The sequence below is a fragment of the Epinephelus moara genome, chromosome 12 (genome assembly GCF_006386435.1).
Source record: "Epinephelus moara isolate mb chromosome 12, YSFRI_EMoa_1.0, whole genome shotgun sequence".
NCBI classification, from domain to species: Eukaryota; Metazoa; Chordata; class Actinopteri; order Perciformes; family Serranidae; genus Epinephelus; species Epinephelus moara.
The window spans coordinates 42,190,903-42,214,166 of record NC_065517.1 but is presented as its reverse complement, the minus strand read 5'-3'; the positions used below and the strand labels follow the sequence as shown (position 1 = coordinate 42,214,166).

Here is a 23,264-nt window from a genome sequence, read left to right as displayed (position 1 = left end):
ATATAAATGTGTATATATATATATATATACACATATATATAAATGTAACTGTTGTTATGATTGTAAGGAACACTGGTGTGATGTCAGTGATCCTGGTCGAGAATCATGATTCATTTTAGTTTTTAAAATAATTTACTGATGTTTTCTGAACTGCTCTTTAGTTTTCAGATTTATAATATTTATAAATGTACAACAGTAAAATGTGTGTGTGTGTGTGTNTAAAATAATTTACTGATGTTTTCTGAACTGCTCTTTAGTTTTCAGATTTATAATATTTATAAATGTACAACAGTAAAATGTGTGTGTGTGTGTGTGTGTGTGTGTGTGTGTGTGTGTGTGTGTGTGTGTGTGTGTGTGTGTGTCCTTCAGCTCTGACAGGAATGTGACTGTAGTTTTCCTCTTCTGATCTTCGGGCTGTTTTCTGCTGATTTTTCCTCGCTGTGTTTCAGTTCTCTGATTCGTCTCGCCGGATTTAGTCACAACAAACACACCGACACAGGAAGCGCGCGCGCGTGTGTGTGTGTGTGTGTGTGTGTTTGTCATAATGAGAGCAGTCAGTGTGATCAGGTAAAGGTTGTCAGCTTCGTCTCTGCAGCCAAAAACAGAAACACAAACATCGTCAGAGCTAAATTTACCTCTCGATGTCACAACACTGAGACGCCTCAGATCGTCTATGGATAACAGAGACTGCTGTCATACATACTGTCTGCAGCACCGACCGGACCCAAACAGACTGGACCTGTACAGACTGGACCTGTACAGACAGGACCCAAACAGACTGGACCTGTACAGACTGGACCCAAACAGACAGGACCTGTACAGACTGGACCCAAACAGACTGGACCCAAACAGACTGGACCCAAACAGACAGGACCCAAACAGACAGGACCCAAACTGTGTTCTCCTGCTCGTCTGTAAGAAACAAGAAGAACATACATTCACTGTGGAAGATCAGAGATAGTAATGTTAAAACATTTTGTCAGTCACCAGAAAATGAATCAAAGGTTTGATCGTTAAACCATATTTAATTGTTCAGAATCAAGTTCAGTGTCATGTTATTTTCCACACATGAGGAATCCTCCTCGGTAAAAGATAAAAACAAGCCGTACAAAACATAGAGAATTATAAATATGAAATATAAATATTTAAATCTTCTCCAGTTTATTTGTTCTGTTGTTTCATATCTCAGTAAACTGAAAACGTCGTCACTGAGCTTTTCATGGATGTTTTTTGTTTTGACATTTAATGAAGCAAATGGAAAATAAATGACATGTTATCATAAAATTATAGATAAAAAACAGTAAATCTGATATTTTAAACATGTAATTATTATTTACTTTAGAGATGAATCAACTTATTGTGTTTTTTCTGTCCTTAAATGTCACAGTGAGGCTGAAAACAGACTCTGACGTCTGAAGGGTTTCTTTTTATTTTTTCCTCCCACATTCCTCGCTGCAACTTCCAAAACACAGCAACCCGGTGTTTCCCGTTTCCACGGTAACCGTCTCCTGCAGCTCGTGTCACTAAGGTAACAGCAGGAGATTGAGAGCAGGGATGCAGAGGTGAACCCAGGACTCAGTTTATCACAGGAAGGCGTCGCTGTTGAGAGAAAAACCACGTGGTGATTTTAAGTTCTGTTTTATGGGTGAAAAATAAAAACAAATATTCAGAATCATAAAATCATTTCAAACCAACAGGAGCACTTAAAAACAAATGTAGATTAAAGAACATTTATTCACTCGACAACCAAATCTGATGTGAGGCTGATTCATACACTGCAGTGTAAGAAGAATTAGCTCTTATTTTAAAATTATAATTCAGCACAGATCAGCATTGCAATGAAAACCCAATTTTAACTATTTGTCCACCAAGATAGCTTCAGAGTTAACTTAACAACACTAACACAATTTCTGTTGGTGATCAGCCAAAGTAACTGTGATGCTAGAATTATGACCTTTAGGGACTAATTAAATTTAATCAGTAAAACACAACAGGCTCAGAGACGTAAAGTGACTGAATGCAAGCTATAGAAAACAAAAGACGGGCTTTTCTACACAGAACATTTATTACAAACGAAAAACACAACACTACACTAATACACTTATAACAAAACAATTAAGACGAATGTGAACTGGAGTTAACAGCAAACACGTGCAACAGAAACCAAGGAACTAGTGACCTTCCCAGATAACACCAGTTGTGGCGGGAAATTCAGGACCGAAGTTTGGTCTCGTTTTCTGACATTCACCCGGTTTAGCAGAAAAGAAGTTATACTTGCAATTCCTGTGAGCTGCGGTTGCTGCTTTAGAGAGGCCTGAGTCCAAGTTGGAGCTGCAGAGGTGAAGCTGTTGAGATTGGTCCGAGGCAGGAGAAAACAGAATGGGTTTCTTGTCCAAAAATTAACCAACTTCAGTGTCTCATGGGAGTTCATTTATAGGGAAAATGGTGGCCGGAGTTGCTCAGAGGCGCCTGGCGAATCAGGGGAGATGTCCAGTCCTTAGGGGCAGTGTCTTTGGGTGGTACCCCCCTGGTGAGCCTAGCTCCAGATGTGTAAATATGTCTGAGTAGTTTTCTTAGCAGATTATGAAAGCACTCATAACATATTAAATTGTTCCAGTACAGTGAAAATGATTGAGAATCTGATATCCTGGTGTTCAGGGGATCGGAATGGCACCAAACATTATATGTTTCCTATTAGTGGTTGTGTAGATATGGATTATCAAATTTTAACACACATTACAAACATTCTAGATGAGTCTAAATCACCTATAGTACATTTACACATAGCAAACATTCAAACAACAAGAGACAAAAGACATGAGACTGTGTTACGCTAAATCTACAGTCTCTTCAAGACAGTTTCTTAGTTTGTAGGGGGAAGGGAAGGCTGTTAGTTGTTAGTGTTATGCTGAGTTGGTAATTGTTGCCACACTGAGTCCAGAAGGTATGTTCAGTTGATCCATCGCTGGAATTTAGTGGTCCTTTGTCTTATTTTATTTCCCTGTCCCATTTCGATAGCAAGCATATTGGGATACCACATGTTGCCTTCACACATAGCAGGGAGTGTCTCCATCCTTCTGAGGGACTCTTTTGTTCTTCGCCCGGCTGCTCCCCAAGTGTCGTTTAGCAGCTAGGTGACAATCTTGGCTGTCTGATGTCCCTCTTTGATCTGCTGTGCTGGCGTCTGGTTCAGGAGTGAAGCGTATTGGGTGATGGGGGTTTGTGTTCTGCTTAAGGTGAATCCTACAGCAGGGTTGTTTAATGTTCTTACTAATTTATGGGTTAATTTTATTTTGTATTAATAATCACATTCTGCAAAAAAACAACATTTACTTCTGCTACTTACAACAAATGGTTTTTTTTTTTAAATTTTACGAACTACATCATCCAACCAGCAGTCCAAACCTCATGGTTATTACTTCTTTTTTTTCTTTTTTTCTTTTTTTTAATAAATCTTTAATATAATTTTTAAAAGAAGCAGGTTTTCATTTGTTAAGCTTGATTTCATTAAATTTTATTTTATCTATTATTTATTTATTTATTTTTTGCAGACCCACAGAGGTCGCTGAGATACTGAAACAGATAATTAATTAAAAACTAATATAACTGTTTTTAATTTAAAACAATAAAGACACTCATCGCTCAGCTCGACTGTCTTGAAAAAATTAGTCAGAAATCTTTTGTTAATCTTGGACTCAGAGTTGAACATTGACAGTCAACATTTAAAAAAACTTTTACAGTGGCTGAGAGCTTCACACTCAAGAGATGCTCTGTACAATGTGGTGTAATTAAACATGTTCATGTTGAATAAAAGAGAAGTTTGTCTCTGTCCTGGATAAGTTAGGAACAAATGCTTTAAATCTAACATCCATCTGAAGTTATCTTAATACATTATTTGGCAAAAATGCTCTGAAAGGACAAACATGTGTGGAGTTCCCCAAGGCTCAACCCTCGGGCCTCTTTTATTTAACATTTACATGTTTCTGTTGGCACAAATTATACAGAACTATAACAATCTACCTTCATAAATATGCAGATAAAAACCACATTTACGTCCCTGAAATACTGAAACAGCTGAAGCTAAAATAAACAATTAAAAAAACGAATTGTCTTTGGCCTGAAAAGAGTCAGACGTCCTGTTATAGTGATGAACTCATTCAACAGAAAACATTTTAAAAACAGATTAAAATTCAAATTTAACTGTTTTAAATGAATCACTGATGGTTCCTTTGATCTTTAAGAGTTATGAAGCGTTTGCAGGAACGTCCTCGGAGGTGAAACCCTGCGGTGTTTTGTGCGTCATCATGTCCTGAAAAGACCTCCTGTGATTGGCTGACAGCTTCACTTTGTTTTGACTTGTCCTCAGCTGTCCCTTCCTGGCGTCCAACCTGACCCCGGCCATCCCTGCGGTGGGCGGCATCCTCTTCATCTTCGTGATGGGGATGCTGTTCAGGGCGAGTTTCACCGACCCCGGCGTCCTGCCCCGAGCCACGCCGGACGAGGCCGCCGACCTGGAGAGGCAAATTGGTAACCATGGAAACACACGCAAACATACACACATATACACACAGATACGCCCTGGACCTTAAAACTTGTGTGTTTTTTTTTTTTTAACATTACAGTAAACATGTCAGTCATCAAATCAACTTGATCTGACTTCACAGAGTTTTTAAAACAACAGAAACAGAGAAGAGTGTAAATACCTGAGACCTTTAATCACTGACTCCATGACAACTACTTTATCAGCATGACTTGGCGTCAAGTATCTGTGTTTTCACTCTTTCACTCACTTTTTGACTCAGAGTAACGTCAGCTGCTCATAAAACCACAGGGTGGACTGGTGGGCGGAGTCATACAACCACAGGGTGGACTGGTGGGCGGAGTCATACAACCACAGGGTGGACTGGTGGGTGGAGTCATACGACCACAGGGTGGACTGGTGGGCGGAGTCATGGGGTGGACTCCACCCACCAGTGACTCTAGTTTACTACATAAAGCAGTTTATGACTTTGCAGAGAAACAATGTGACGTCACTTCGTACTGACGCTCCATCTCCGTGTCCAAAGATGTTTTATTGGAGGAAGATGCTCCACTCTGTCATTCTGATGTTTCAAAGTAAAACTCATGAACTTCCTGTCGTTGTTAAAGGTTAGTTTTACTGCAGTTACCGCAGTTTTCATCAGTTTCCATTACGACTTCCTTCCTTCCATCCAAACACTGGATCAGTCAGATTCAACATCTGAAAATCAGCTGCAGAATAATCTGCTCTCTAATGATACTGAGTCATTACAGGAAGCTGTTAGCCACCTCCTCCCCTCACTCTGTGTGTGTGTGTGTGTGTGTGTGTGTGTGTGTGTGTGTCTTCAGACCTGCGCTCTGTCAGAAATGTGTCTTGAATCAGTCGTTTCCACAGAAACTGAACGTCACTGTCAGAGTTCTCTGATCTATTTCAGAAACCTCTTGTTTTTATTTATTTATTTATTTATTTAATTATTATGACGGTGGATCCAGGATCTGTGGAGCGACCGAGCTGTCAATCACAGCAGAGTGGGGCCTTTGGAGGACGACCAAATATGGAGAAGAAGAAGAAGAAGAGGAAGCTGGGCTCAGTGTGACAGGACAGAAATAGTTATTTGTTTTGTTTGGTCAGGAATTTATTCTGTGACGCACAGCCTGAAACAACATCCTCACTTCCTGTTTCACTAAACTAAACTCAAGTAAGATGTCTGATGTGTGACATGAAGAACGTGTCACACATCAGACGTTAAAGCTCCTCTGATCAATATTTATAGATCAATAACTGACTTGTTTAGTTTCAGTCTCAGAGTTTCAGCAGCAGAAGCTGAAACGTCTTCTGGAGGTTTGATCACAGTTGTATGACTCCGCCCACCAGCCCACCCTTTTGACCTTTGACCACCAAATTACAACCAGTTTCTTCTTCAGTCCAAGTGGACGTTTGTGCCAAATTTAAAGAAATTCCCTCGCAGCATTCTTCAGATATCCTGTTCATGAGAATGAGACGACGAGACGGACGGACCTCCCACAAACGTTACAAAATATTATTTTTTATTTTATTAAACTTGTTAAGTAAGTTATTTATTATATTTTTTCATTTATTCTTTTATTTCTTAAATTAATTTTCACAGTTTCAATATAAAGATCAGACCTTATTAACAATGAACATATTTGGGGAGAAAATACATAAAACCTGAGCTAGATGAAGCTCATAGATACTGAAGGATATAGAAGTCTTTTATTTTGAAGGGGAGTCAGAGGAAGTCATTAATCGTTGTTCAGTGAGTCGACTCGTTTAATTAACGCGCCGCTGAACTAAATTCTGTATGTTTTTATTTCTGTCAGAAGGTTTTGGAGTTGTGTCTGTCTCTGTGTCACATGATGAATCAGCTGATCACATGACGCCAGTGTTTCTGCTGTTTTCACAAATATTTGATTCAATTCAATTAAAATAATTCAGTTAAATAGAATCAAACTGTTTTGTTGGTGCTTTGAGGAAACAAACTGAAAACAGTTTTACTTCAGAGGAGCGCTGTGACCTCAGACAGGACCGATCCACTTGTGTTTGTTTGTTTACTTGTTGGTTTGTTTGTGTGTCCTCAGACTCAGCCGGCTGCTCCAGACCGCCTCCTCGCACCAGAGAGGTTCTGATCAACGGACAGACGGTCAAACTGAAATACTGCTTCACCTGTAAGATCTTCAGACCGCCGCGAGCGTCGCACTGCAGCCTGTGTGACAACTGTGTCGGTCAGTACCGCTACTCCAGTACATTTACTCCAGTACTCTAATACAAGTACATCTACTTGAGTATTCTGATTCAAGTACGTCTACTCAAGTACTTCTATATGAGTATTTCTACGCCAGTACTTCTACTTGAGTACTTCTACCCAAGTACATCTACTCAAGTACTCTGATTCAAGTACCTCTGCTCAAGGATTCTAACTCAAGTACATCTACTCAAGTACTTGTACTCAAGTACTCTGATTCAACCTATCTATTCAACCTACTCATACTGTACTCTAGTATTACTGTACTCTAGTATTACTGTACTCTCCATCTCAGAGGTAAATCGTTTCCTGCTGACAGTAGTTTTAACGTTTTGAATTCAGGACTCTAACTTGTAGTAGTTTAAGTATTTTCACAGTACTTTCACTGCAGTAAAGTATCTGAGTACTCACAGTACAACATGAACACCTGAGTTGTTACTCTGACAGTATTAATGTGTGTGTGTGTGTGTGTGTGTGTGTGTGTGTGTGTCAGAGCGTTTCGACCATCACTGTCCGTGGGTCGGGAACTGTGTCGGACGGAGGAACTATCGCTTCTTCTACCTGTTCATCCTCTCGCTGTCCTTCCTCACCATCTTCATCTTCGCCTTTGTCATCACACACGTCATCATCAGTGAGTAACACTGCTGCCCACACACACACACACACACAATGATTCATTTATTGATTGGTTTCTTTATAAACTCTGTCTCTGCTGGAGCAGCTCTCCTCCTCATGTTTCTTAAATGTCATTAAAACAGTTTATAAGAGTTCAGCTGAATCAATCAATCAATCAATCAATCAATCAATCCACTACAGTTCTTTGAAAACTTAGGTAACTTGATATTTTTCCTTTAAATAATTTAATGATTTAATTAAAAAATAATAATTTAAATTTGTTTTTAAGAACGTTTTTTGGACTGTCAGTTGTTTATAAAATATAAATTAATTAATAAAATGACAAAAGTCCAGATTATTAACTGAAGTAAATCCATTTTTCAGTCTTTCTTTGCCGTAACATTAACTTTAAATAACAAACTTTATTTAACGGCTCTCTGATTTTCAACCAGCTCTGTATCAACACAGTGTCGGTAACGTCCCTCCATCAAACTGTAACGATGATGAAACAGCAGGCGGAGGAGGAAGGAGATCTCTGCTGGTCGACGCTTTCGTTGGCTCTCAGGTTGTTGCTCAGACTGCATGTTGGTGTTGTTCAGCACCGCAGACACGAAGAGTGGATCAAGAGACACTTCAGACCAAACTGAAGCCCTTTATAAACAGGAGTTGTGCAAAAAGCCCAATCAGTGTTTTTTCAGCATTCGCAGTATAAAAACAAAATCGGGGAGTGCAGCAAAATGCCGCCTACCTACTTTTGTTTATACAGAATGCGCCTTTTTNTACTAGCTGCTCGCTAATTCCTGCTATCAGCTGTTTCCTGTTTATCCACCGCCAGTGGCTCGCACGTGCGGCGTCATCAACAGCTCCTCCCACAAGTCATCAACAGCTCCTCCCTTTGTGGAAGGCCGCCTCGCTCTGTTATAACCAAAAAGGTTCCACCAATATGTCTACCCTACGAGGCGGAAAACTGGGCACCTCGGATCAACTCACCAATCTGGCTCTGTGTGTCTAAACGCTCGCAGCTTGCCGGCAAAACGGCCCAACATTCGCCAAACATCTGGCAGTGTAAAAGGGGCTACTGATCAGACGGTCAAACTGAGCAGCTGTGATCAAATATGAACCAACACTGAGTCTCAGATGTTTTCAGAAACAGGTTTTAACTTCCTGTTTAACTGTGATATGACATCGTTTGTTACCAGCCGGCCGCCGTCGTGTCAAACGGACGAGTTTGCATCACGTCAGCCACCAGGTGGAGCGTTTATCGGTCTGGTGTGGTGCAGTGCATTCTGGGAGTTGTAGGTTTTCTGCCTCTTGAGCAAAAACATGCCGTCATGTGGCAACAAGTTTTTCTGCTGCAGAGACTCAACAGTTAGATTTTCAGATTCTCTCTGTTCAGCTTTGAAATGTTTCTGTAAGAGAAGTTAGTGAATCTGACGTGTCTGATTATTGATGAATAATTAATGAATTCATCAGTGAACATCTCATCACAGAGTGTGTGCTCATGTTTCTGTCTGTCAGGACTCCTCTGGAGCTCCAGTACATAAACAAACAAACAAACAAAAGCACAGACAGGACGGCGAATGTATTTCTCATTACTCTGGTGAAAAGGAGGTCTGTGTGTGTGTGTGTGTGTGTGTGTGTGTGTGTGTGTTGTAGTCTGAGTTATTGATGAGTGATTGATCGTCCTCAGCCCCGCCCACCGCTCTCTGACTAACAGGCTGCGGTCTGTTTCCTGTTTCCTGTCAGTGATCGATGGATTGATTGATCAGTTCACTGATGATCACTGTGACGAGTCAAACACTCAGTTTGATCAATAATCTGATCTTCAGACCAGCAGTGACACAGAGCTGTCGTTCTTCACCTCAGACAGTTCTTCTTCACTTTTTATAAACAGTCGTATTCAATATTCGTCTGCAGGTCTTTAAAAGGACGTCGTTCAAGAACACAAACAGGTGTGATGACGTGTGAATCCTGTCCAACACACGTTCAGTTAAAGACACAGACTGATAATCTGTAATCTGACCTCATCTATATTTAATGTTGGAGGACGATCGTCTCTCTGCAGCTTCACCGCAGGAAGTTTAAAGCTGATGATTGATTTTGTGTCTGAAGTTGGCCGTTTCTTCCCTCGTCATGCGTCATCGGTCTGATTCTGTGTGTCGAGGCTGCTGATGTTGTTTCACCGCCCTGCAGGTCCGAACACACAGGAAGCTCTGAGACGATGCTTCAAACGCCGCCACGCTGGTTTCCTGTTTGTAGCTGCTGAGATAAAAAAAGATCCTGCAGCGAGTCTTTGATCCAAGAAATCTAAAATGAGAGATCACTGACGACTGCTGCTCATGTCAAAATAAAGAAATGCATAAATCTAAAAATGAATTAATATCAAACTACATTTTAAATAAATAAAATAATACATGTAAAAATAAATAAATACATTTTCAGATTAACATAAATAAATAAATGAGAAAACTAAATAAATCAGGGAAAGAATACAAAGGTAAATAAATAAAGAAGCAAATTACAACAGAAATATCTGTTTATGTCAGATTTGATCAATTAATTAATACTTATATTTATTTCTTTTTTTTTTAAGATTATTTTTTCAGGCTTTTGCCTTTAGTGAACAGGACAGAGTGAAATGGGGTGAGAGAGAGAGCGGGGGGGGGGGTGACACGCAGCAAATGGTTGCAAACCAGAATCGAATCTGCGACCGCTGCAGCGAGGCGTCACCTCTGTACATGGGGTGCCCGCACTATCCACTACGCTACCGACGCCCCCTTATATTTATTTCTAATATTATTTCTGTTACATTCAATGTCATAATAATTTATTAGTAATTTATTATTAGAGTAAATGTTCTCGGTTACATTCCACCACGGGTTTTGGTGCATAATAAAAAACAGTCAGAGAATATTAAAATAATAAAAATATAAAACTACAGTCAAGAAACAAATAGAATTGAAAAATTATAATAATAATAATAATAATAATAATGATAACTTTATTTATGAAGCAAAGCAAAAGCAGAAATGTGATACTCAGATAAAGCAACAGAAATACAGAGAGTCCAACCAAACAAGGCAAAACTGAGGTTAATGATGCAAATGTGAAAAAATATTATAAAAAATAAATATCTGTATTATATGCAAAATATTTTTAATGTTTTTTTTTCTTTTTTAAACTGAGTAATATGAACCAACGTGTTGTCGTCTCTGCAGGATCGAACCGGACGGGTTTCCTGAGCGCACTCAAAGACAGCCCAGCCAGATATCCTTTCACTGTTTAAAGGTTTCATTTAAATCCATAAACATGAATAATAACCCACTCACACACGTGTTCATATGAACAGTTTGTCTTAACATCACCACAGAGCTCCTGTTCAGAGGCACTAATCACCCCTCATACCTTCCTCTCCGTCTCAGCAGGTTCATGTGTTTGTGTGTTTCTGATCAATCAGTGACTCTGACGCAGACACCGGCCGCGGATCAATACGTCCCATCATGCATTGCCAAGGTCAAAGTCACTCTGTCACACACTGAGGACACATGAATATTCAGCTGCAGCAGCTTCTTCTGTTTTCTGTTTGTTTCTACTGTTGTCCTCCGTCTCTCGTCATCAGTGACGGGGCAGTATAACACATTTGAATAAATAAAAAGAGACAAAGGAAACAAAGCCTCAGCAGTTTCCTGTCAGCAGTTTTCTTCTCTGACAGGTTAGAAATTAACAACTTTGAGCATTATGGTGTTTTGGTTTTAAGAACGTGACTCATAACTGAGGACATGCGTCCAAAAACTCATCACATCAGGACGTCCCTTTTACAAAAATCTCCTTTTAAGTGTCTGAGGACAGCCATGATTTAACTTTTGCTGCATGGCGCTGTCAAGTCAACGCACAAATTTAAAATGTTTTTAACTGATGGTCAGAATTTTTAGATATAATGTTTACTACAGTGTCTTTTATGATCCGAACACAAGGACGCAGCAAAGTTGGACATTTGGTGTTTTTTATGAAGATTTCATGGAGAAAAAAAATAGTATTTCATGTGGACAAATTGTGCGTTCAGATGAGTAATTAATGCACCAAGAAAACTACTTGGTGCTCTTGATTTCTTCATGTCTGTCCACAAATTAATGGAACAGAACATTAAGAGATATTTTACATTTTATATTTAAAGTTTTTCAAACAGAACACAACAGATAATAACTTAAAAAAATATGAAGAACATTTATGAATCATCCAAAATCAGAACAAAACATTTAAATTCTGATGATGAGTTTGTATAACTGGGCGTCGTCCACGTAGCAGAAATAACAAACTTTATGTTTGTGACCAAGAGAAGAAAAAATGAGTGGACCCAGAGCGGAGCCCTGTGGAACTCTACAGATAATGTTGTGTTATCTTTCACATCTGCGTTCAGTATTGTGTATCATCTGTAAAGTTGTGCACATTAATTATTTCGGGAGCAAAGTGACTGGTCCACAGGAATTTAAGAAAACATTTATTTATTTGTGAACACTCATGTCTGTTTCCTCCGTGACTCCTGAACTCATTTAAGAACAACTGGAGGTCAAAAATTCAATAGCGTGATGTTTCATGTTTCTCAGTTCAGAGAACAAATATATTTTTATTTTCTCTGCAGGATAAACTTCATCTTCATCTCTTTTATTCCATTCATAAAAATGTGGGATTACATTTTAAATGTCAGAAATATTGACTCTATAATCCGCAGTAATGATCAATGTTTCTAAAACCTGAGGTTTGTCCTTGACCCTGTTCTGCACCGTCCTGGAGGTGGTGGTGTGTTTCTTCTCCGTCTGGTCGATCGTTGGTCTGTCGGGGTTCCACACGTATCTCATCAGCTCCAACCAGACCACCAACGAGGATGTGAGTACACAAAACTGTGGTCTGAGGACCACCGGGGTGACAATGTGTTCTGAGCTGGTCCTGATGTTTCTGGTCTCTTTGGTTCTGGTCCAGATTAAAGGGTCGTGGTCCACCAAGCGAGGGAAAGATAACTACAACCCCTACAGCTACGGAAACATCCTGACCAACTGCTGTGCTGCTCTGTGTGGACCTCTGCCTCCCAGGTCAGCAACTCAACACTCCACTGGACCCAAGTATCACAATAGACTCAAAGAGCTATACAAATACTAATGGAAAAGAAACAATAAACTGGAGACAACAAAGCCCCCACATGTCATTTTAATTCCTGTGTGATAATTTTGGCTTCATAAAATTAGCACTGAAGTACTCACACCACAGAAATACTCTGTTACATGTAAAAGTCCTGCATTTAAAATGTTTACTTAAGTAAAAGTATAAAGTTCAGTTAAACGTCGATCAGCTGGTGAAGATGGGGTCATTTTAATGACTTTATACACTGCTGGGTGACATCATGTGTACCCACACATCATCATCACTAATTATTGATTAGATTTTATATCAATACTCTGAATCTGTAAAGTAACTGAAGCTGTCAGATAAATGTAGAGCAGTAAAAAGTATGATATCTGAGCTGTGGAGGAAGAGAAGGAGAATGGAAATATTCAGGGTGCCGAGTTTCTCACCTGGTAGAGCGGGTGCCCAGTGTACAAAGGCCACGAGTTCAATTCCAGCCTGTGGCCTTTAGCTGCATGTCGTCCCCTCTCACTGCCACTGTCCTCTCAAATTAAGGCCCAAAAATATTATTATTAAAAAACTCCAGTGCTTGAGTAAAAGTACTCTGTTACCGCTCTGTCCACCGCTGTACCTGCTTCATCTCCTCCTCCTCTTCCTCTCAACAGACGCTGTGATTCTGTTTAATGAGGACAGTTTTCAGCTGAGACCTTCCTCGCAGTAATTAAACTCGTCTTCCTCCTCAGAGATCAGCTAACTCTTATGTTTCCATCCTTCGTTATCAGAGAGAGGAAAAATTCATCTGTTCCATCTGTAGATGTTTGAAACACTCTGATTCAACAGGAGCAGAAACATTCAGCACTAATTAAATGACGTTTGATTCGGGGGAATATTTCCTCGTATGTTTAGTCATGATAGTAAATTTATTTGACAACATTTATCAGGAACCTGAAGTTACTTTGCAGATGAATATTTTAAAACCATATAAAACACATCAGGTTGTTGAACAGTTGATTAAATTAAACCAGCGAACAATATTAAAAATAAATAAAAATCTAACCACGAGCGGTTCCAGGGTTCAAGGACCTTTAAGACCTGAGAGCTGAGTAGGATCAGGACCTTTGACAGTTTGTGACGCCTGCATTAAAGATAAGTATGGTGAATGTGCTAGGAAAGGTAGTATCAGCACTGTCTCTACCTGGAGCTCGCATGTACGGAGCCTGGGTTTGGTTGAAGGTGGCAGTGCTGGTAAAGGTAAAGGAGGTTATTGGGTTGGTGCGGGGAGCAGTGAGACCTGGCATTAGGGGAGTGTCTCTGGGACGCCAGAGATCACTGTCTAGCCTCCTGGAGGTGTCGTGGGACCAACTAGACGAAACACTGGTGAAAGGAGGTTCCCACCTGATGACCCCAAAGACATGTTAGTTATCACTGCTCACTGGTCTGTATAGTTAAGCCTTGCCATATTAGCTTATCATAGGGCTTAGGAGGTTATTCACTGAGTGTTGATCCTTTCTCTAGAGCACAAATTTCTTGTGTTTATTTGAATTCAGATTTTATGATGATCAGACAGATGCTCATTCATTTACGTCCAGTCTCTGCCAGGCCACGCCCCTCTTTAGAAACACTGTCACCTCCTATTGGTTGAGTGGATAAACATTTTGGGAGATGCTTTATGGCGGAGTTAAAAATATTCACTGAGTTTGGTGATGTTTGGACGAACTGTCACTGATTTATATTTTGAGAAATGATTTGACACATGTTCAACATTATTATTCAACACATCCTGTGAGTTCTGAGTTATAGTCTGGTTTGTGTTAAGCCACGCCCATTTCTGCTGTTTTGACACAGTTGTGGATTTGAATGAAACTTTCAGGATATGTTTCAGGTCCCTGTGTGGCCATTTACTGCAAGTTTTGTGATGATTGGCTCAACAGTTATGGAGTAAGATCTGTTTATGTGCTAAGCCACGCCCCCTCTACAGGTCATTGGTTAGTATATTCAAAATTTAATGAGACATCAACAAGCTTTTCATACAGTTAAATAAATTGTGTCCAATAATGATCCACAGTTAATGTGGTACAAGTTCCACCCACGGTTTAGGAGGAGACGCCAAAAATGTGTCTGTCAAAAAATTCAAAATGGCTGAAAATCTCACAGGCGCACCTGTAGGTCCTTGAGGCTGTTTTGTAGAGCACATTGAGCTGAATCTGTGTGAGGGGCGTGGCCTTTCTGAAATTTAGTTTTTAGGCTGTAATGACAGCGCCCCCATCTGGTCAAATGGTGTCACATCTCTTGAGCAGCATTTACACACAACTTCCAAACAGTGGTAAAAAAAATTATTTGTCTTCGATGAGTCATCGCACAGAAACAGCAGCTCTGTGGACCTGAGCCTTTAATCTGACAGTATAACATGTAACAATGTAACAACGAAGACACAGTACTTTATACTTAAAGTACATTTACTGATGATATTTAGGACGTTTTTCTAAAGTGCGATTTTAAATGCAGAAGTTTTACTAATGAAGTATTTTAAACTAAAGTCAGATTGTTGTTCAGCAGAGATGAAGGTGTTTGTTCCTCAGGACTGAGCATATGGACACTGCTTCATTACACAGTCTGCTCGTTAGACCATCTCCAGCTGGTGTGTGTGTGTGTGTGTGTGTGTGTGTGTGTGTGTGTTGGCTCCACCTGCTGACACCTCAGGTGACGACAGGTGGAGACTTCCATCTGCACATGAAAAGGTGTTTTCTAGGTCGCTTGGAGAAGGGGACGCGCTCACTGTTTGAATGAAGCTCAGTCATGAATCTAATTGGTCGATCTCTCCGTCAGTCAAACAGATCAGAAGATGTGGTTCTCATGAACAAAACCAACCAACACACGTGGTTGTGACCTCATGTTGTGTGTTGTTATGGCGTCACTTTGGGGTGTGTGGAGACGTCCAATCAGCTGTCAGCAGCTGTGACGTAGGTCAGAGCGCACTGACACAACCCCACTGTGAAATATCTGAATTAACCCCTTCAGTTCTTCATGATCGGCACTCTGACCTACGTCACAGCTGTGACGTAGGTCAGAGTGCCGATCATGAGTTAATTGAGATATTTCACAGTGGGGTTGTGTCAGTGTCATATTTTCACCTCGCTGTCAGGCGGCCCTTTCTGACAGGAAACTGAAGCCGTAACGTCGCTCTCTTCATCTAACAAAAACCTCCCAGGACACAAGGAGCCGCTGGTCGACCGCCGCCTACTTCACCTCCTGTGTTTGTTATTGTGTGACTCTTTGAACTAACATGGCCTCTGCAGCAGTACGTTGATCAGCTTCAGTGCTGATGAGCGGGTCAGACGAATGTACATAGATAACACACACTCAAAGACGGTTTGACTCATGACGAGGCAGATTAGGAGGGCAAGGGCGTTTATACGTCGCAACATCATCATCAACAAACAAAAAATCTGATGTCAGCGTGATGTCACACCTGACCTGTTGTCAGAATAAAAGCTGATGTGAAAGCTGTCAATCAAACCCTGGTGTGGACCAAACAAATGAAGAGGCGGGTCTGGCTCCGCCTCCAAACAGACTCTGGTGTGGTTTATATGTGGTGTAACAGAAAATGAACCAATCATAGCTGAACCAAAAATAAATCCATCAGTGATCCTGATAAAGGTCACGTGTATCCCATAATGCATACATGTAACCATGGTAACACACATGCAGGTCAGTGAGGGTGTTTTCTCTGATTAAAAGCTGTTCAAACTGCCATCACTGTGTCGACCATGTGAGACTGTGATCACACGATGACAATAAAGTTTGAATTGAATCTCTGTGTCCCAGTTTGATTGACAGGAGAGGACTGATCCAGGCTGACACCCCACAGACCATCTCCCAGTCCTCCCAGTCCAACGGGACCAGCTACGCCTCCACCCAGCTGCACAGTCACATGGTAGGTGAAGGATGACATTACTGCTGATCAATACTAACCCTTAACCTACACAGCCAAAAGTATGTGGACACTCTCCTGTCCGCTTTGATCTGTTTTATGATGTTTCTGATGTTCCAGTGTCCACATACTTTTGGACTTATAGTGTTTCACAGTGAACGTACCACAGACACTCACCTCTGCTTTTGAACTATGACCTTTAACCCCTTCCCTGCCAACGTTTTTTTTTTTTTAAGACCGACATCACGATGACATCATGTTATCAGCCCCACAGGGCTGTAGGCTCCATAGGAGTGTTAAAATGTGTTTGTCTTGTTGTGTTATTGGGAGCCAGAATAGAAGGAGTCATGGCTCAAAACCAGCCGCCACTGCCCGTCAACAAAAACAAAGACAACTATGGTTAAATGTGATAAGACCAAAGGACTGGACGGAGGCCATCATCAAAAATGCTCACATGTGCAGCGCACACTTCATATCAGGTTAGGGAAAAAGTATTTCCTGTTGTAGGGATGAATAAGGTTATGTGTATTAAGGGTTATCATGTCCACCTCATCAGAAACTGGGGAGGGATTAAGAGGAATATTGGATTTCTCTGGAACGCTAACTTTTTAGCACATTAGCTAACGTTAGCTTCCATAGCAAAACAAACAAGTGTGGTCCTCCTTTGTAAGATTGGCTTCCTGTGACATCATCCATCCACTGAGTGAGAGCATACGGGTCGGCCAGTCTGGTCCCGTTGGTCAGTGTTTACTTATTCAAGTAACACTGGCGGTCCCGGAGAGTGAGTGACCTGACATGGTGCGTTGGTAAATTCAGTCTGACGCTCTACACTAAAATGAGAGCCCTGTTGGTGGAAGAAACGCAGCGTTATATTTCTACATGAATGAACCAACGGTTAAGTTAATCACACATTCACTCCGCTCGGCGCTCTGCTGCTCCGTCTCCACAGACAGAGTGTCCAGAGTGCGCTCTGCCACTCTGAGAGTGCGCTGCTCTGGATAACCCAACGCTACATTCAGACAGCGCTCCCAATTTATCAACGCTCCAGTTTGTGTCAGAGTGCGCTCCCACACTCACAATGAGTGTTTCTGAACGCACCACTCACATCATCTTCCTCCATCGTCTAAAACAAGACAACACAACTTGTTAGCTAGCGCTAGCTAATGTCTGTGGAGAACTGTTTTGCCTTCAGCTAAGCCCCGCCCACCAACAAACATCACACTGTTTACCAACAGTAAAAAGGTCTATTAAACAGTACAAGATGAGAAAGCAGTTTAATGGAGGTTATAAAGCTCCTGTCTCACCACCTCGTGCTAAAAGTGAATTATAAACACGGGTGACGTGTCGCTGTAGATCACTGTAACGCTCTCTGTGTGAGCAGAAGTGTTTGTCTCTTGTGTCCAGCAGCTCATTGACTCGTTGTCTCCCGCTGTGTCCTCAGTGTGATCAGGATCAGTGCATCCAGAGCACCAAGTTCGTCCTCCAGGCTGCAGCCACCCCGCTGCTCCACAGTGACCCCGTCATCCTGGCCCCTCTGCCAGGGAAGACCACCACACTGGGGGGTCCCTGCGCCTACCTGGCCCCCTCCCAGCCCTCCCTGCCATCCTGCGGGGGGGACGTCCTGACCCTGAGGGACGCCACCGTCGACTCCCACTGCCACCACCACCTCCACCATCACCACCATCACCACCACCACCACTTTGTCAGCCCGGAGGAGACGCCGTGCAGCACGCCGCAGGGCGCCCTGCCCTGCCCTGCCCACCTGCACCTGCACCCACACCCCCCTATCCCCACCCCCGCCGCCCTGTACGACCCCGCCAGTCAGGACGCTCTGCACGAGGACTCCGTCAGAGGGCTGGTGAAACTCAGCTCCGTCTGATTCAAACTGTTCAACCCATAAAGTGAGTTTCATCGTTTGTACAAACATATTTTAGTTTTAATTTACACTGAACCAGAAATTTAAAACAAAAGTCTGAACTTCCTGTCGTGTGAAACGTAAAACTGAAACAGACCGAGCGAATAAACGACATGAATCAGAAGAAGAAACAAAAACATCTGTAAAATTGAAAATATGAGCGACAGTTGGATCGAAACTTCAGACTGACGATTGTTCATAATTTAATCTCTGACCTTCAGTCACAGTGCAGATATGTAGTGGAGTAAAACTAAAGACGAGGAAAAGTAGAAGTCGAACCTTCGAACTGTTGCAGGAGACGATGTCTCTCCTCAGGACAAACATTCAGTTTGGTGTTTTAAAACCGTCTGGAGTTCAGCTGGTTCACACCTGACGACTTTCTCTGTCTTCATTCATCTCTCCCTTCAAAACGTTCCTTACCAGTCTGACGTCACAAAGCTGCCAGGATCCTGAAATACGACAACAAATACAGACACAAGCGGTCATGGAAAGGTTAAAGCCCTTTTGGCCAACAACAGCAGGAAGCAGCTTCTGTTGGCTGCAGTGAGCGAGTTTTGGGTTTCATAACACTGAAGTCACCTCAGCTTGATTATTTCTGTCTGAAGAAGGTGTTCGACCAATCACAAACTTGTCCCACCATCACCATGTCTGCAGCATTTCAATAATAATTGTTCATTTTATCCAAAATGAACAAAACTTGATAAAGACATTAGTATCTGATGTGTCCACAGAGTTTAATCGAGATCGCTCAAAAGAAACTTGAGTTATGGCTCATCTCCTGCTGAGCCTTGACGAGGTGCTTTCACAAGTGGTGTTAGCGGCTTAGATTCATCCAAAGTGTACGCTGTTACACTCTGTTGATACACTCAAAGTTCACCAAGTTGAATTCTCAAGTTTTCTGAAATGTTTTGTTTTATTATGAACTAAAATTAACTCTTAAATGTGCAGTTTGAGTCCAAAGACGACGTGCTACTGAAGCTAAACAGCCCAAAATCTCCAAACTGACCAGTGCATGTAAAAACCTGTTTCACCTGGAGCGTCTCGCTGTCAAGACTTCTTTTACAAACATTTTTTATGGTCCTCAGACATAAATGAGATCTCAGCTCGTCTCTACACGATCTGTTATTAAGGATTTGTCCCTGTAAATAAAACATGCTGAACTCCAGATGGTTTTAAACTGTATAGATGCGGACACACCAAACCGACATCAAAGAACTAGCGGCGACGAAAGCCAACTGTTGCGTCGTCTATGTCGCCTCACGTCGCCCTGTGTCAGTTGCATTTGAACACACTACACGGACTACATCCGACGGCCAAGTAGCACGTACGTTCTGCGCCTGCGTGAGAGAGAGCGGAGTGAGAGAGTGGTACATCCTGTCAGCCGAGGGGTTTCCTATCTGTGCAGCCGAGCACCGCAGCACCTCCACGGACTATTACATCCAGACGGTCCCGGTGTTTCCTCCGCAGGCTCCACTTCACTCAGCTGCCCGATAAACCCGCTGCTTCTTCCCACTTTAACCTGAATAACAAACCAGGGCTCGGTGCTCCGGTTGGATCCAAACGGAGAGCCGGGGCTAGCTCAGAGACTAGCGGAGGCTAACTGGCTGTGCTTCCCTCCGGTCATGCTGCGGCTAACGCTCCGCTAGCCGCTCCCAGCTAGCTCCGGTTTGTTATTCAGGTTAAAGTGGGAAGAAGCAGCGGGTCTGTGGGGCAGCTGAGTGAAGTGGAGCCTGAGGAGGAAGCACCGGTTAGCCCCGGTTTCACTACAGGCAGATTCACTCGCTACAGGGGCGAGGAAATAAAACCTGAACAGCCAATCAGAGTGATCTCTCTCAGCGACAAGTTCCGCCGCCGATTCAACATGCTCAATCGGCCGAAAAGCCATCGACGGCAAAGTGCCGACGGTGCAGGACACACTGCAAAAACTAGGGCAACAGACGCTCACCGACGGCCCGACTTTGATCAACGGCCGACCGTCGGCTTGGTGTGTCAGGACCTTTACAAATGTCGACGCTGGCGTCCACAGAAAAGCACAGAAACAAGAAAAGTGCAGAGTTTTATGTCAGAAACTGAAAAACAAGAATCGGCTGTTTGATTTTTTCCTTTTGCTCTCAGAAGGCGGGACGGGACAACTTTTAGATGTTGAGGATTTTCTGTTTGACCGTTGGACCAAAGCCATATGTCATCATCCATCTCTGCAGGATCTGATGTCAGATTCTGTTTCAGACATTTCAGCCAGGATAAGCTGCTTGGTGTCAGACGGATGCAGTCTGACCAGGACCAAAGGTTTTTGTTTTTTTACGATAAAGAATTGGATCTTCAGTGTTTATGAGGAATAATAAGAACTGACTGTTTTTAACAAAAACACAGGAAGCAGGACTTGGTTTCCAAAATAATTTCTGCAGACATGAGTTCATGAAGCAACGACACTGCCAGATGTTCAGCTGGACTTCACCTCTGTAAAGACATGTTCACACTACCAGTTAAACTGTGGAACGTCACAGCAGCTAAAATGAAATCATCGGGATTTAATTCAGAATTTTCAAATTCAACTTTGGTGAAATTTAAAGGGAAAATTTGCCACCTTTAATGTGGAAGTCCAGTCAGTGTTGATGGTTAATATAGTTAGTTGAAGTAATGAATTCCTCAGTGCCGTGGTTTCCTCCAGGTGCTCTGACATGTTCTCCCCGTGTCAGCGTGGGTTTCCTCCAGGTGCTCCGACATGTTCTCCCCGCGTCAGCGTGGGTTTCCTCCAGGTGCTCCAGCTTCCTCCCACGATCCAAAGACATGCAGGTTAACTGGTGACTCTAAATTGTCCATAGGTGTGAATGTGAGTGTGAATGGTTGTCTGTCTCTATGTGTCAGTCCTGTGATAGTCTGGTGACCTGTCCAGGGTGAACCCTGCCTCTCACCCAGTGTCAGCTGGGATAGGCTTCAGCCCCCCTGTGACCCCCAACAGGATAAGTGGTTACAGAAAATGAATGAATGATTCAGTTTCTGTTGGTGTCAGAGGGCAGTTTGATCAAAGGCCCCACCATGGATGGATTGTTCCCTCTGGGTTGGAGGATAGTTACTACACCAAGTGAAAGAGTTCAAGTATCTCGAGGTCTTGTTCATGAGTGAAGGTAAAATAGAGCGTGAGATGGATCAGTGGTTTGGAGCGGCGTCTGCAGTGATGAGGGCGCTGCACTGCGCCATCGTGGTGAAGAGGGAGCTGAGCCAGAAGGCAGAGCTCTTGATTTAATGTCCCTGTTCTCGTCTGTCCCCATGAGTCACTCTCAGGATGTTACAGATGCAACATGACAACATCCTGGAACGACTCATTAAAAAGTGGTGAATTTTCCCTTTAAACCTGAGAATCAGCCGTGCAGCTGTGTCACCACCCAGTCCTGTTGAAGCTCCTCTGTCAGAATATAAAGCTGCAACAATTGGTCAATTAATCGATTATTTGATCAACAGAAAATTAATCAACTATTTTTATGATCAATAAAGGTTAAGAGATGTTTATTGGTAAAAGTGGACATTTAAATGAAGTCAGTTCAGGCTGAAGGAAACCGTTTTATAACGTTTAACAGATCAAACGATTCACTGATAAAATCATCAGCTGATCACTAACGAACAGACGTGCAGCTCCAAAATGTGAATGACTTAACATTTAAATAAAGGTGTTCAAAAGTCTTAAACTGAACCCTGTGACGGCTGTCGATGATGTCACTGCAGGAACCCTGTGACGGCTGTCGATGATGTTACTGCAGGAACCCTGTGATGGCTGTCGATGATGTCACTGCAGGAACCCTGTGATGGCTGTCGATGATGTCAGCGTGAATTAAAAAAGATAAATGCCTTATTTTATATTTGATTTCGTTGATGTTGAATCTGTGAAGGATCGTCCTGCAGAGACTCGGAGAAACTGAAAATCGTCACTGACATGTCGGTTTTTTAACTCGCTGCACTTCCATGATGATTCCTTGACAGGTGATGACGCCACACACCTGAGCGCTGCCTTGTGGGAAATGTAGGCAGCTTTAAAGTCGTGGTGCAGCTGAAGGCGGTGGAGGTGAACTGTGGTGTTGACGGGACGGACGGCGGCTGCAGGACTCTGAATCACTCGCCATGTTGTCTTCACTCAGCTGATGATGTATCTTAGTAACAGGCGTTGTCATCCAATCAGTGTGGGAGACACGACGCTGCTGATTGGACGTCAGCTTATGATAATTGTGGTTTCTTCTCCAGCTGTTTCATGAACAACTGTGGATTTCAATAAAACATCTTATTAAAAAAAGAAGTTTGTAGTTTAAAGGTCCAGTGTGTCACATTCAGGGATCATTCACAGCCTGATTTAAAGATCATTTCACTCCGAGAAACATCCTAAAAATATATTTTACGGCTGTCTATAGTATTTTCTGATTTATGGAGTGATAGAAAAACTTTGACTTTAACATGTCAACAAAGTGAAACTAGAGTTTTGAACCTGGTTTTATTAAATGTCTGGAAATGTTTCAAATCAATGAGATAAAACCTCATTTGCATATTTAAACATAACATTTCAGAAATAAAAATAACTGTCTTCATATAAATTATCAGCCAGGGAGGTTTCATGGGGAAATTTATTGGTTAAAACTTTTACCCAGTTCACCTGAGGCGTCGCTCCTTAAAGGGATAGTGCACCCAAAAATGAAAATTCAGCCATTATCTACTCACCCATATGCTGACGGAGGCCCTGGTGAAGTTTGAGTCCTCACATCCCTTGCAGAGATCGGCGGGCGGAGCGGCTAGCACACCTAATGGCAGACGGCGCCCCAGACTAACGTCCAAGAACACAAAATTGAAACCACAAAATATCTCCATACTGCTCATCCGTAGTGATCCAAGTGTGCTGCAGCCCCGACATAAAAAGTTGTTT

General features: G+C 42.2%; 1 protein-coding gene across 1 annotated transcript; it reads left to right on the top strand.

Annotated features, from left to right (window-relative positions):
• The first annotated feature begins 4,057 nt into the window (after nt 1-4,057).
• On the top strand, nt 4,058-22,668 carry LOC126398285 (palmitoyltransferase ZDHHC14-like). Its single transcript, XM_050057493.1, has 9 exons — nt 4,058-4,527; nt 6,619-6,762; nt 7,276-7,413; nt 10,616-10,664; nt 12,179-12,281; nt 12,375-12,484; nt 16,341-16,449; nt 17,888-18,347; nt 20,477-22,668. Exons 1-8 carry the CDS (start codon nt 4,437-4,439, stop codon nt 18,323-18,325), a joined length of 1,182 nt encoding a protein of 393 aa, XP_049913450.1. The 5' UTR covers nt 4,058-4,436; the 3' UTR covers nt 18,326-18,347; nt 20,477-22,668.
• The last annotated feature ends 596 nt before the right edge of the window (nt 22,669-23,264 follow it).

What these genes read in the sequence shown, in the direction of transcription:
- LOC126398285 (XM_050057493.1), top strand. Translation starts at nt 4,437, where the DNA reads ATGGGGATGCTGTTCAGGGCGAGTTTCACCGACCCCGGCGTCCTGCCC. An exon ending in CGACCTGGAGAGGCAAATTG is followed by an intron (nt 4,528 to 6,618) that starts GTAACCATGGAA and finishes GTGTGTCCTCAG; the next exon opens with ACTCAGCCGGCTGCTCCAGA. An exon ending in ACCAGACCACCAACGAGGAT is followed by an intron (nt 12,282 to 12,374) that starts GTGAGTACACAA and finishes GTTCTGGTCCAG; the next exon opens with ATTAAAGGGTCGTGGTCCAC.